Source organism: Podarcis erhardii, assembly GCF_964252035.2.
Source record: "Podarcis erhardii genome assembly, chromosome: 14".
In the NCBI taxonomy this organism is placed as follows: domain Eukaryota; kingdom Metazoa; phylum Chordata; class Lepidosauria; order Squamata; family Lacertidae; genus Podarcis; species Podarcis erhardii.
Genome location: NC_138503.1, coordinates 53,909,203 through 53,922,523, shown reverse-complemented (window position 1 = coordinate 53,922,523; position 13,321 = coordinate 53,909,203). Strand labels below are relative to the sequence as shown.

Below are 13,321 nucleotides of genomic sequence, written 5' to 3'. Positions count from 1 at the left end.
CTTAGTGTTCCCTCCCCCCCACACTGGGGAGCACTCAACAGTGCAATTGCCTCTCCCGCATGCCCGCAATGGCTCACTGAACTATTTGCCTGCAGCAGGAAGTGCAGCAGAACCGCCCACAAGGAGCTTTGCCTCTTGGGGCAGGGGTTGGCATGGCCCTGGAGAACCAGGCTTCCGCCTTTGCCTTGCTTGGGCAGCCCTGGGTCTCCCTGATCACTTTCAGGTGTACCAGAAATCCTGATGGTGCTGGTGCCCCGTTGGCTGGCTGCCAACCAAGCGGCAAAGGGCTGGACGGAAGCACGAAGAGCCCATGAAGCCCTCGCCATGCGTTACGCGATGGGAATGATCTTGGTGGTTTTCTGCGCATTTCTGGTGGGGCAGCGCTGCTGGTTTTGGGTGATGGACCAGGTTTACGCACAGGCCAGTGACCCCCATCTCTCTAAATAGCTCTTACGGGAACCCGTGGCCCTGCGAGTCTTCAAAATGCCTTTGACCACAACAACACACGGCAGCTTGTGGGACAATAGCTTTGGTTAAAAATCGAAATTACTTTAATGTGTAATGTAACTAGGTTTGGCGCTCAGTGCTTCTGCTACAGGAGGGTGGGATTGTTCAAAGTGGAGTGCTGCTCTTCTGTGTAAAGGAGTGGAAAAATGTCTTTGACTGTAGGGGGTGACCCCCCCCCCCAATTCAGGTTGTGTCTTGTGGATTCATAGCAAATTGCATGTTGGGGTGAGTTGCTTTGGGGCTGGGTTAGATAAACAAGCCGTTAATTTTCTCTCCATGGAAGCTTTGGCTGAAACTTGATTGGAATTGTTGGAATTCAGCTTATCTAGTGCTGTGGCTTGTAAATTGGGCAAATTGCTGTGTTGCTTACTCAGCCCATCTCCTGTTTTGTTCGGTCTTTAATCTTGACTTTTCTGACCCTGAAACCTGAAGAAGTGTCAGCTCTCCAGTTTCAACTGAGCGTCAACTTGCTGTAAAGCACTTTGGGCTCTTGAAAAACACAGCATAAGTTGTTATTGCAAATAATTATTATCATTATTACATTTCCTGTCCACACTTCATTGATTCACAATCACACAGCAAGTTAGATATGAAAATCCTAAAAACAGAAAACACTTAAAGCATATTCATGAAAGGAATGGGAACAGACAGTAACGTAATTAAGGCAACCATACCATTCAAAAATTAAAAGCTGTGTTCATACGCTTATCCTATTTAACTCCCACAAACGCTCAGGTGCAGAGATGTGTTTTCAGTTGGTGCCAAAAGGCAAACAGAGTTTGTGCCACCCACCCTGCAGAGGATGGCGCATTCCACAAACCAGGTGCCACCACTGAGAAGGCCCAGATGCTAAGGAGGGAGGGAGTGTCGTTGGCCATCTGAATCTGGCTGCTTCAAGGAGGGTGGGTGTTTTTAGCTGTAAAATACTTGCATACCGCAGTTTCATTTTTTAAAAAAATCAATGCAGTTTTAACTATTACATTCCTTAATTGTCTGCATAAGCCTGGCAGCAGAGAAGAGTTTTCAGCAAACGTTTAAAAGTTCATATAGAAGATTCCTGCTGGATCTCTGCTGGAAGAGCATTGCATCTGGAGTGGGCCAGAGACACTCAGCTGTGTCGAATGAGCCTCACCAGTTCAGGAGTCAAAACCAGGGATGCTCTTACAGACGATTTCGGCGACTGACCTGGGGATTGTAAGGGTCTAGTTGGTTCCTAAGGTACCCTAGACCCAAGTTTTTCAGGGCCTTGTAGATGAATGCAAAGAACCTTGCTTCCTAGTCCATGGGCAGCCAGTGTGGTTGTGCTGGAAGCAGAGGCAAGGCAGCCAGGCCTCTCCATCTGCTTGGATGTGACCAGCTGCTGTCTACTTATTTAGCAAATGCACTGCCTGCTTTTCAGCAATGAGACAAGCTGCCAAAGCAGGTCACAGTCCAATTTGGAGCAAGGATATAAGAAAGCATTGGAAATGTAGATGAAATCATTAAAATCAGCTGGCTTGAAACAACAGGAAAACCACAAACGGAGGCAAAATAAAATCAATACTGGGGGGAAAAAGCAGTGGTGTTAAAGTGAGACCATGTCTCTGGCTATTGGTTCTGGCTGCCTGCTAAAATCCCCCAGGGCCTGTTCTCTCACCAGGAATCTCTGACCACCAGGAGCCTGGAATAAGATTGTAAGCTTGGGGTGGGGGGCAAGTTTCAAATACAGTGGTACCTCGGGTTACATACGCCTCAGGTTACATACGCTTCAGGTTGCAGACTCCGCTAACCCAGAAATAGTGCTTCAGGTTAAGAACTTTGCTTCAGGATGAGAACAGAAATCGTGCTCCGGCGGCGCGGGAGCAGCAGGAGGCCCCATTAGCTAAAGTGGTGCTTCAGGTTAAGAACAGTTTCAGGTTAAGAATGGACTTCCGGAACGAATTAAATACTTAACCCGAGGTTCCACTGTACACTTTTCACATATTGTGGTGGTGCCCTCAAAATCAGGATATACAGAGAACGAGTATTGTCAGAAAAAGCAGAAATCATTGGTTATGAATTTATAATATTGTTTGGTGATGTCAAAGAGGTGTCGCCCCTAGAGGACCCTTGAGATGATCGTTTTATCTTACTACAGTGGGCTTGTATATCAAACTTGGAAAACTTTCTGTGGACAAACAGAAAAGCGACCTGAAAACGGCCTGAAAAGCGAGATGAGCGCCACACCCCATAGTTGCCTTTGAGTGGACATAGCCATCCAGGGGTCCTTTACCTTTACCAAGCTTGGAAAAAGCTGCATACACAGATTGAAAACTGAAGGATGGATTTTAGATGGGTGTGTGTGTACCAATTATAGATACTGGTTATATATTTACAGATGTTAACTGCATACCGTTCTCAACCTGTCACTTCATATTGATTGATCTTGCAAATAAAACTGTGCTCAAGGGGAGTTGGTCAGGTGAAGCCTTGGGGTCTGAACCAGGAAGGAATGTGGGTTGGGGGCAAATGAGGCCCTCCTGGGTGCTGGGCGGGTTTCAGGTTGCACCAGGACTGCTGGGATGAATAACTCACCACGCTGATCTTCCAGTTTTAAAATGTAAAATCCAGCTGTTAGCCAGATATGTCTCCTTTCTTAGGTGAAACACACAGGTTTCTTGGTAGGTAGAATCAGGAGCACAGAGAAAACCGGGAAATTTTTATATTATGAAAGCTATAGATTAGTTTCCGGCCGTGTGCTAGGTAAAAAGTAGTCTTGTGGCACCTCGAAGGCTAACTCATTTTATACCGGAGGCTGCTTATTGTTCTCATTCTGAGAAAGTGAACATTGATTTTTAGTCCTGGGGCACTTCAGGATTTTGCTTTCACTGCCCTCCTCTTTATTAATTGGCTCCGTGGGCAACTGAGCCGCCCATGGTTCACCTTCATGCTGTGGTGCCCTGACCAAGCTGACGCCTGGGATCCAACAGGCTGCACCCAGCTCATGATTCTGCCAGAACGGCCTGTGGAGGCAGCTTCAGAGCCATCCATAAATGATTCGATTCGCATCTTCTGTTCTCTGTCAGCTGATTCATGGGGCTTGAAGTATAGCCTGATTTGGTGCTTTCTGGCCACCTCCTCTGTCTTCTCCTTCCCCTCTGCCCCAGCACAGCACAGCAACCAGAACCACATCCTCTGGACAGGTAGAGCAAAGGGTTGAGGGTCAACGGAGAGGGCCAGGATCAAGTGCTCTCTGGCTCCAAAGCTGAGACTTGTATCTCACATTCTGTTGCCTCCTGATCTCTTCAGCATGGCTGAAAGAATGGACACAAGATGCAGGATTTTGCATTTCAAACATCGCTCAGGATTCACAGAACTGTAGAGTTAGAAGGGACCTTGAGGGTCAACTTACGCAACCCCTCGCAATGGGACAGAGGCGATTATAAATCTAAGCACATAAACAAGGTACTCAGTCCCCATCACCGTGGCAGACAGCATGCTTCACGAAACAGTATAGCAGATAGTAGATTTATTTAGACTTCATCTACACCATCTCCAAGGCTCAGGGTCAATTGCGGAAGCAAACAAGAGAATAAGATTTCGTCTAGTTCCGTGAAATTTCCCCACTCTTCCTGTCTTAGCCTTGAGCCAAACCAAGGACAAGCGTGGAAAGATAAGATTTGGCAGCTCAGCTGAAAAGTTCCTTCAGCTTAGACTTCAGCAAGTCTTTGGCAGACTATCTACTGCCCTTTGGGGGCACAGCAGTGGTAGCAATGCTGGTCTGGATTTCCCTGAAAACCCCCCACTGTAGTGAAGCAAGCCTGGCTTTGTGCTGGGGAATCTGAACTGTCCTTTCCTCTTTCAGTCCACGCAGGAAGGCTTCCCGTAGCAAAGACGGGAGGCCGGGGGCTGCAAGACTCAGAGCAGGGTTGGACATAAACCAAATGGGATCCTAAGTGAGAGGCATAATAGTAATAATCATTTTATTGTTTGCACCCCACCCATCTGACTAGGTGGCATCTTTGGACCAGCCACGTTCTGATGGTTCATCTTTTGAGTGCTTCATATTTCATTGCCTCTGTAGCCCATTTCACAATGCTGATATATGATTTCCATGCACGACTTCCCTCTCTCATATCGGACAGCAAGTTTGTAGGCACAGATTCAATCTTGCTGCACCCACAATTTGCTGACTAAGCTCTGGTGTTGTCATTTCTTTTGTGGATGATAGCAGTTTACTGCAGCACTGCCAGGTTGATTTGCCAGGTGTACGAATCAAGACCAACTCTTCTGTTCTCTTGGTGGTTGAGTGGATGGTTAAGGGGACCCACCAAGCCCCCTGCCTTTAAATCTGACTCTGTGGGCAGAGTCTGCTGCCCAGGTCACTTGTGAGCAGTATCCACAGAGGGGTTGATCGTCAGGAGGTAACTTCTTCTGTTGCACCAGTCAGCTGTGGAAACCGAAAGTTCAAGCCACGTGTGGGGCAGAGGCCTCCTTGCACAACCTGCTTTCCCACAACAGGGCCATAAAAGTGAGCTGCGGATAAACATGGAACTTTTATTGCAGCGTTTGAACAATGGTGTGTATGTGCGATCTTTCCCTCCACCCCGTGAAAGGGGGGGTGGGGAGCAAAAGCAAATACGGGTTCATAGGTCTTTGTCTGCCAGTCATACCAGCTTTCTGATCCCTGGAAAGATCCCCTTATATGGTGAAGTGTAGAAGTGGGCTTCTGGGGTGGCAACAAAGTTGGGGAAATGAAGGGTAGCAGGGCATGCACCCTAGGAGAACAAAAACCTCCTGCCTTGGAGGTTTTGAAGCAGACTTTGGATGGCCACCTGTCATGGATGTCTCAGTTGAGATTCCTGCATTGCGGGGGGGGGGGGACGGGACTAGATGACCCCAGGGGGTAAGTTTCAACTGCTGTTCTAGGTGGAAGTTTTCACAGAGCATGCTGGAAAGGTTGAGGCTGTCTTGCTTCCTCCACCCGCATGTTTCCTATCGGAGGTGGAGGGGGCTGAAGAGTTCATAGCTGGTCATCTGGTGAGTTTGTGGCGAGAGTGACATTTGCAGTGGGAAGCTTCCTGCTTTGCAGCCCAGCCCTTGAGCCTTGCTGTGCTCTCTCTCTCTCCACAGAAGGCCCTTGAACGCTGGATGAGATGATGGGCACTGTTGCCTCGGGTCCCCGCCATGAGCTCAGTGTTAGAAACTGAGATATGAAAGCTAGGAGCTAAATGGCACCTTAATTGTGGGTTATGGGAGGAACATTGGAATGTCTCTGTGCACTTTTTTATCACAAGAATACAAAGCTGAAAAGGAATGAACTGCAGCTAAAATATTGTGCTCATTTTTCACATGGTCTAGCCCTCCCCCCGCCCGCCCCCCTAATATTCTGAAGAGGGTCTCTTCTCCAGTCTTTAGAGAGTGGGGAGGCAGAAAGCAGTCCTCCTTCCACTCTGAAGTTTTGGTATGAAATCTTAGGTGCAGCACTGCGCCCAGAGCTCAGAAACTGCTTGTGCTAATGAAATTCCCTGTCGCAAAATGCGCCTGGAACAATGGGAGTGTCAAGCACTGCATGAGCTTGTGACTTTGTGGATCCTCCTGCCCATCTCAAAATTAAAAATGGTTTGTGAACCGCTGTATCCTAGCCAGCCTCTCCTGAGGCTTAAACACTTAAAACGCACACAACATTTCCCAAGCACTTTTCATATACAGTTGTACCTTGGATCCCGAACGCCTTGGTTCTTGGACGTTTTGGCTCCCGAACGCCGCAAACCCGGAAGTGAGCGTTCCGATTTGCAAACATTCTTTGGAACCCGAACGTCCGACGGGGCTTCATGCAGCCCATCAGAAGCTGCACTTTTGTTTCTGAACATTTTGGAAGTTGAACAGACTTCTGGATCGGATTCTGTTTGACTTCCAAGGTACAACTGTATTAAAAGACAAGCCAGCTCATGGCTGCCGGCTCACAGTCGAATAGGCACAGCGGAGAAGGAAAAAGGAATGGGGAGGGAAGAGGAAGGCAAGCATTGGAGCAGCTTTTTCTTGCACCGGCTGATGGATGGAGCCAGGATGTGGACTCCAGTGCTGTGATGGTTGTGTGTGTGTGTGTGTGCACGCGCCTTGGCCCCTTGGCCTTCTGGTCAGTGGAAGAGACCACTTTAGCTCTGCTGGTTCAGTTCTGAGGAGATTCACCTAGTCACGTGTGCTGCAGGATGAAACACAGTAGGGGCAGATAGAGAGGAGACCATCCACATGGAGTAGATCAGCCTTCCCCAACTTGGTTTTCTCTGCATGTTTTGGACCACACTTCCCATCAGACCCTGTTGGGCTTCCTGAAATCTATCTGGGAGTTTATGCAAGAGGGACATTGCTTCCTTCCCTGCAAGTCCCCAGCACCTGCTGGGTGCCAGTTTCCCAGAACTCTCTGCTGTCGCTCTTAGCCTTGCGCAGTTGGCATAGCTGCAGGAGGTCTAGACTTTGGAGACTTTGCATGAGCCAACATTTGTGTCTGATTAACGTTATTTACTTTGGCTGAGGGAGGCTCTGAGCTGCTGTAAGCTTGAGATGTCCTCTGGCGACAGTCGCAGCATCCGTGTGCTCCCAGTATCAAGTGACTGGAATCGCAACTCGGGCTTCCTGCCCTGTGTATGCTAATTTAGCAGTGTGAGGTCACAGCTATATTTATCTCGGCTATATAAGTCTCACCAAATAACCTGAAGTGCCTGAAGAGTCACAAACCGAGCCCCGGGTATATACCGAGCAAAACCAAGCAAGCTGCGACCTTTTGTGGCTTGTTGACTAAAATAATATTGTCATAGTTCTCTGTGTCTGGGTGACATCCAGGTTAGGTTACTGCATTGCATGCCTGCTCTCTGAGCCTGCTTGGAAACTTGTAGCTTGTCCAGAATATGGCCCAGCAGTTGTGATCCTATCGCACCGGTTGAATTGGCACCCTGGCTTTATTCCAAAGCTGTTAACCATGGTTTCCTGGTTTGGATAAAGCAGGGAACCGTAGTTTATGCAAAAACCTTGCAAAATGTGCCTTTGTTTGTGCAGCCAAAAGGCTTGTCTGCATCTCCACTGAGCCAAGAGATGATAATTGAAACTCGTCTGTTGTGTTGCATGTTACTGGCATAAACTGCTTGAAGATCACAGGTGTTTGGTGTGCTCACCAGTGCTAGGGAGGGCACTATTCTCAAAAGGGCTTGTGCCAGCGTAGGGCTGGTGGCAGGAACAATGGTCAGCCTGGATAGATCACCTGGTGAGAGCCTGGTGCTGATGACACCAAGGTTGCAGGTTCGATCTCTGTATGGGACAGCTGCATATTCCTGCCTTGCAGGGGGTTGGACTAGGCGCAGGGGTTCTCAACCTGTGGGTCCCCAGATGTTGTTGGACTACAACTCCCATCATCTCCAGCTCTGGCCTTGCTAGCTAGGGGTGATGGGAGTTGTAGTTCAACAACAACTGGGGACCCACAGGTTGAGAAAGGCTGGATTAGAGGATCCTCAGGGTCCCTCCCAACTTCAATTCTATAATTCTAAGAATTGCCAACCTAGGGAGATGCCAAAGAGATCTCCTGGGTGCCCCGGGAGCGAAACTCAAATGCAGTTTTTCAAATATTTGGCAGTAAACCTTTTAAAGGCAGCTTACTATAGAACACAGAATGCAGTGGAAAATACCTGTACATTTAAAACAAGAAGGAGGAGGCCAGCTACTAATAAAGCGAGCAGCTCACCCAAAATTACTGAAATATTATCAAAGCCGACCTCCAGAGCAGACTGCCAGGTGGGGAAAGCCTCCCAGGAGTGCTGCCTGCCTTGCCCTTCATGAGCCAGTTTGGGTAGAAAGGTGGCGGCAACAACAAGGTGTGTTTGGGGTGGGGATTGCCAGTGGCTAAGCAAAAGCCAACCGTTATGGGATGGCAGTCGCTGCAGTCACCGCTTGCAAGGGCCCCCAACAAGATCAGCCCTAGGAACTCTTACTAGCTTGGTGAGATATTCCTTTTGTTGTTAACTTACTTCAGCCTAGTTTCCTGCCAGGTGAGTGGGATTAGGGTTGCAGTGCCCGTGGGACTGGATTATACCTGGTTTTCTTTCCCTGATATTTCTAGTACTCCCTTATCTGTTCAGCAGCTTGCCTTTCAAAGACAGATTTGCATAAGCAGCAGCACAGTCCCACCCCCATACTGAAATGAGTAGGTTCCATAGAGATTTCTTTCCATGTGCTTCGACTGCCTTCCCTTTTCAGGGTTTGTGACAGTTCCAGAAAGCCTTGCGTTATTCTTGTGCAAGGAGAGCAGAGATACAGGACTTGAAGCAACGCAAATCTTGCCAGCAGCTTCACTTTTCACAGAGCAAGGCTGACAGCCATGTGTGATTCTGTCACTCTAGCATTGCTGTTTCAGCCTCCTTTTTGGCCCAGGTGACATTTTCCTTTGCAGGCGGAATACATACCTACCTTGAGATCTCACTGTGTTTTAAGTGACTAGCTGGCCCAATAAAAGCTCTTGTCTCTCTTCCAAATGCTGTGAGATTTGCAATAATCTCCCAGTATCCTTGGCTTGCTCTGAGCTGCGTTTTGCATAATCCCCGTGGATTACCAGGAGGTGGAAGCCAGGCTGCTTCCTGATTCCTATCAACCAGCTACAGTTTCCCAAAGCACTTAGCAGTGCTAAGGAGGCCTGGCTGCCATGTTCCTTGGCTCAGCAGCTGTTGACAGCAGGTCTCCTCCTCTTTAGAGTCTGAGCACCTTGATGGCTGTGGCAGCCTTGCTGCTGCGCCTGGTGGGTGCTGCTTCCAACCACTGGGCGGCACTGTCTGCTGCTGGATGAGCTCCTGCTTGGAACAGCTGCACTTTATTAAAAAGGAGGAGGCAGCTTTGCATTTTTGCAAGGAACTTTGAATGCAAATAGCTCCCCTCTGCCTTTAGAGAAAATTGGAAAATTAGGGAGAATGATGTATGAGGGCTCCCTCTCCCTTCCTCCGACAGTGAGGGGCTCAAAATGCATTTTTAAAGGAACACTTAGCTGGCATTCTGCTTCTGCACCATAGCTGTGGAAGCCATATTAGATATCCAGCATGCCAGGAAGAAGTACGTTTACGGAGATGGGATGGAAGCTGAACAGGGGAATGAGAAGAAGAAGACGTTGTGTGCTTCCTGTAAAAATCTCAGAACAGAATCATGTTCAGTTTCATAAAACTGCACACACACAGTCCATGAGGCTGATCCATTGTGTTTTGGGGTACTTGCGGTGGAAAAATCCAAGTTATCCCCTTCCAGACACAGGTCAAACATGGGGTTCCCAAAGCAATTTCATCTGCCCTGCAACCCTACCAAGTCCTTATCTGTGTGGAGTTCTTCTTCTTCTTCTTCTTCTTCTTCTTCTTCTTCTTCTTCTTCTTCTTCTCCTCCTCCTCCTCCTCCTCCTCCTCCTCCTCCTCCTCCTCCTCCTCCAAAAATTGATGTTGGCTTCCCTCATGAGGGAAAGCATGATGTTTTCAAAAGTTACAAAAAATTAGGGCATGCTGTGCTTGATGCCGTACAGCTGTTCCCATGGTTTGAAGCCCCTCACAGCTCAGTGGTGCTGACTGATAAAGAGTCCCCCACCTGGGGCTCATCAAATGTTTCATTGCTATCCTACTCTTTCCTGCAAAGAGCTCAGGGTTCTCCCCTCCCCATCCTCACAACAACCCTTTGAGGGAAAGAACGACTAGCCTGGCTTCATGGCTGAGTGGAGATTTGAACCCTGGCTGCTCAGGTCCTGGCCCAACCCTCTAACCGCTGCACCACACTACCCCTTGCACTACTGCTGTCCGTCTCCACAAGGTTTTGTGGGCAAGTTCTTCAGCACCACGCTGAGCTCAGCCACCCAGGCTCTGGGGCATTGAGTCCTAGAGCAGCAAGTGCTGGCAGCCCCCGAAACCCCACAGCATGGCTCTCGCAGGGCCAGTGGCGTAGCGTGGGTTGTCAGCACCCGGGGCAAGGCAAGTAATTTGCGCCCCCTAACCCGTGGATTTGCGCCCCCTAACCTGTGGATTTGCCCTAACCCCAGATGTTGCGCCCGGTGCGGCCGGCCCCCCCTGCACCCCCCACGCTACGCCACTGCGCAGGGCCCTCCGTCACAAATCCCGATACCGTCTTGTGGTGCTGAGTCCGGCCATTGTCTCTCTCCTGCAGCCGCCTGGGGAGGCCTGGTGGTTCAAGTTAGTGCCTTGGCTGGGAAACCAGCCTCTCGTTTCCATGTGGGTTTGCTCATTAAGGCTGCCTCCCCGCCTGCCCCTGCCCCCCGCTCTGGAACAGCAAGCAGCCCTTTCCCATCGCCCACCAAACCGATGCAAACCTCTGGGTGGGCGGACTTGATTCTGCACGAGGAGCCCACAGGTGGCAAAGGAGGGGCCCACTGGGCTGGCTGTGTGTGGCAGGGTCCCCCACCCCAGTCCACAGACACACACCAGGGATGGGGGGGTGAGCCTTTTTGGCTCAGCAGGCCAGATCTGTCTCTTCCCCCACTGACCTGCCGTGGGGGCAAGGCAGACAGGGGCTAAGCACCACCAGCTGGTTTTGGGGAGCTCGGCCATGCTTTCTGCAGGAATCGGATGCACGAGAAAGGGGGGCCTGGCTGTGGATTTGGGGGAACTGCCTGGTGGGCCAAATGGGGAAGCCTGGACGGCCAAATTCACCTTATGGGCTGGAGGTTCTCCGTCCCTGCTGTACAGGCAAAACCTTTCCAAGGCACGGGGTGGCGGAGAAATACACGGGTGGAGCTTAAATGAAGATTGAGCGCCTTCATGCTTTCTCCAATTGTGGCTGATGCCCAGCATCTAAAGGGCTGCCCTGTGAACCGATTCTGTCTTCATATGTCCTTGCTGGTGCCCCTACCTTTGGAGGGAACGTGGGTCGTGACCAAGGATTGAGCCTTCTCGGTGGTGGCACCCTCTTTGTGCAATTATTTCCCTAGAGAGGCCCCTATGGCATTGAGTCTAGTGTCACCCTAGTACCCAGGGGAAGACTGGTGTGTTTATCAGTGTTTTTGATCCGTTTCATGCTGCTGGCCTCTGTACCCAGTGCCATTCCCCCTCCCCAGGTGTTCCTTTTGTGTTTTGTTCTGTGTTGCCTGCAAAATGCCTGCAGCGCTGCTTATTTGTCTGGTATCACTGGTGTCTTCCTGCTGCTTAATGTGGTGATCTCACTCTCCAGGAAACCTGCAGGAAATGCCAGGGCCTCTGGAAGGAGCATATGAACCTCACCTGTGAGCAGCTGGCCGAGAAGGATGACATAAAATACCGAACATCTATGTGAGTAACTTTGTGAAGGGGGGCAGGGAGAACCAGGAAGACTTTTTTTTCTAGTTTCTTATTTAAGCCAGCCGAGAAAGTACCTGCTACTGAGCCTCCTCTGCAAGAGGGCTTTTGTGCTTCACGATATATCCCAGAATCATAGAATGGTGGAGTTGGAAGGGACCCCCCAAGGGTCATCTAGTCCAGCCCCCTGCAATGCAGGAAGCTCAGCTGAAGCATCCAGGACAGATGGCCAGCCAAGCTCTGCTTAAAAACCTCCAAGGAAGGAGAGGCCACATCTTCCTGGGGGAGACCGTTCCACTGTGGAGCAGCTCTTACTGTCAAAATGTTCTTCGTGATATTGAGCTGAAATCTCCTCTCTTGTAACTTGAAGCCATGCGTTCGAGTCCTGAACTCCAGAGCAGGAGAAAACAAGCTTGCTCCATCTTCCATGTGATAGCCCTTGAGATATTTGAAGATGGCTCTCACATCTCCTCTTTTCCAGGCTAAACCTGCCCAACTCCCTCGAGGTATCTGCTTTTATACGCTCTGGGTGCAGGACAGCCAGGGGAGAGCTGCTTTGCATATATACTTTAAATATGGTTTCTTATCCTTGAGCAGCTGAAATTCTACTCTTGTTTCAGACAATAAAAGGTCCCGTTTGAGTCTTGGGAAGGGGAAGCGCAGCTGGTGTTCAGGCCCAGCTTCCTGCTCTGCTTGGCGCTTCCTGCTGGGAGGATCATAGAATCATAGTTGGAAGAGACCACAAGGGCCATTGAGTCCAACCCCCTGCCAAGCAGGAAACACCATCAGAGCACTCCTGACATATGGTTGTCAAGCCTCTGCTTAAAGACCTCCAAAGAAGGAGACTCCACCACACTCCTTGGCAGCAAATTCCACTGTCAAACAGCTCTTACTGTCAGGAAGTTCTTCCTAATGTTTAGGTGGAATCTTCTTTCTTGTAGTTTGGATCCATTGCTCCGTGTCCGCTTCTCTGGAGCAGCAGAAAACAGCCTTTCTCCCTCCTCTATGTGACATCCTTTTATATATTTGAACATGGCTATCATATCACCCCTTAACCTCCTCTTCTCCAGGCTAAACATGCTCAGCTCCCTTAGCCGTTCCTCATAAGGCATTGTTTCCAGGCCTTTGACCATTTTGGTTGCCCTCCTCTGGACACATTCCAGTTTGTCAGTGTCCTTCTTGAAGTGTGGTGCCCAGAACTGGACACAGTACTCCAGGTGAGGTCTGACCAGAGCAGAATACAGTGGCACTATTACTTCCCTTGATCTAGATGCTATACTCCTATTGATGCAGCCCAGAATTGCATTGGCTTTTTTAGGTGCCGCGTCACACTGTTGGCTCATGTCAAGTTTGTGGTCAACCAAGACTCCTAGATCCTTTTCACATGTACTGCTCTCAAGCCAGGTGTCACCCATCTTGTATTTGTGCCTCTCATTTTTTTGCCCAAGTGCAATACTTTACATTTCTCCCTGTTAAAATTCATCTTGTTTGTTTTGGCCCAGTTCTCTAATCTGTCAAGGTCGTTTTGAAGTGTGATCCTGTCCTCTGGAGTGTTA

The 13,321-nt window shown here is 49.5% G+C and overlaps 1 protein-coding gene across 1 annotated transcript in view; it reads left to right on the top strand.

Annotated features, from left to right (window-relative positions):
* RNF216 (ring finger protein 216) overlaps positions 1-13,321 on the top strand; it is an 80,134-nt gene that overhangs the window by 52,546 nt on the left and 14,267 nt on the right. The window contains exon 14 of the mRNA XM_081839641.1: positions 11,662-11,759. Coding sequence (XP_081695767.1) covers positions 11,662-11,759 — 98 coding nt within the window. The remainder of the gene's footprint in view (positions 1-11,661; positions 11,760-13,321) is intronic.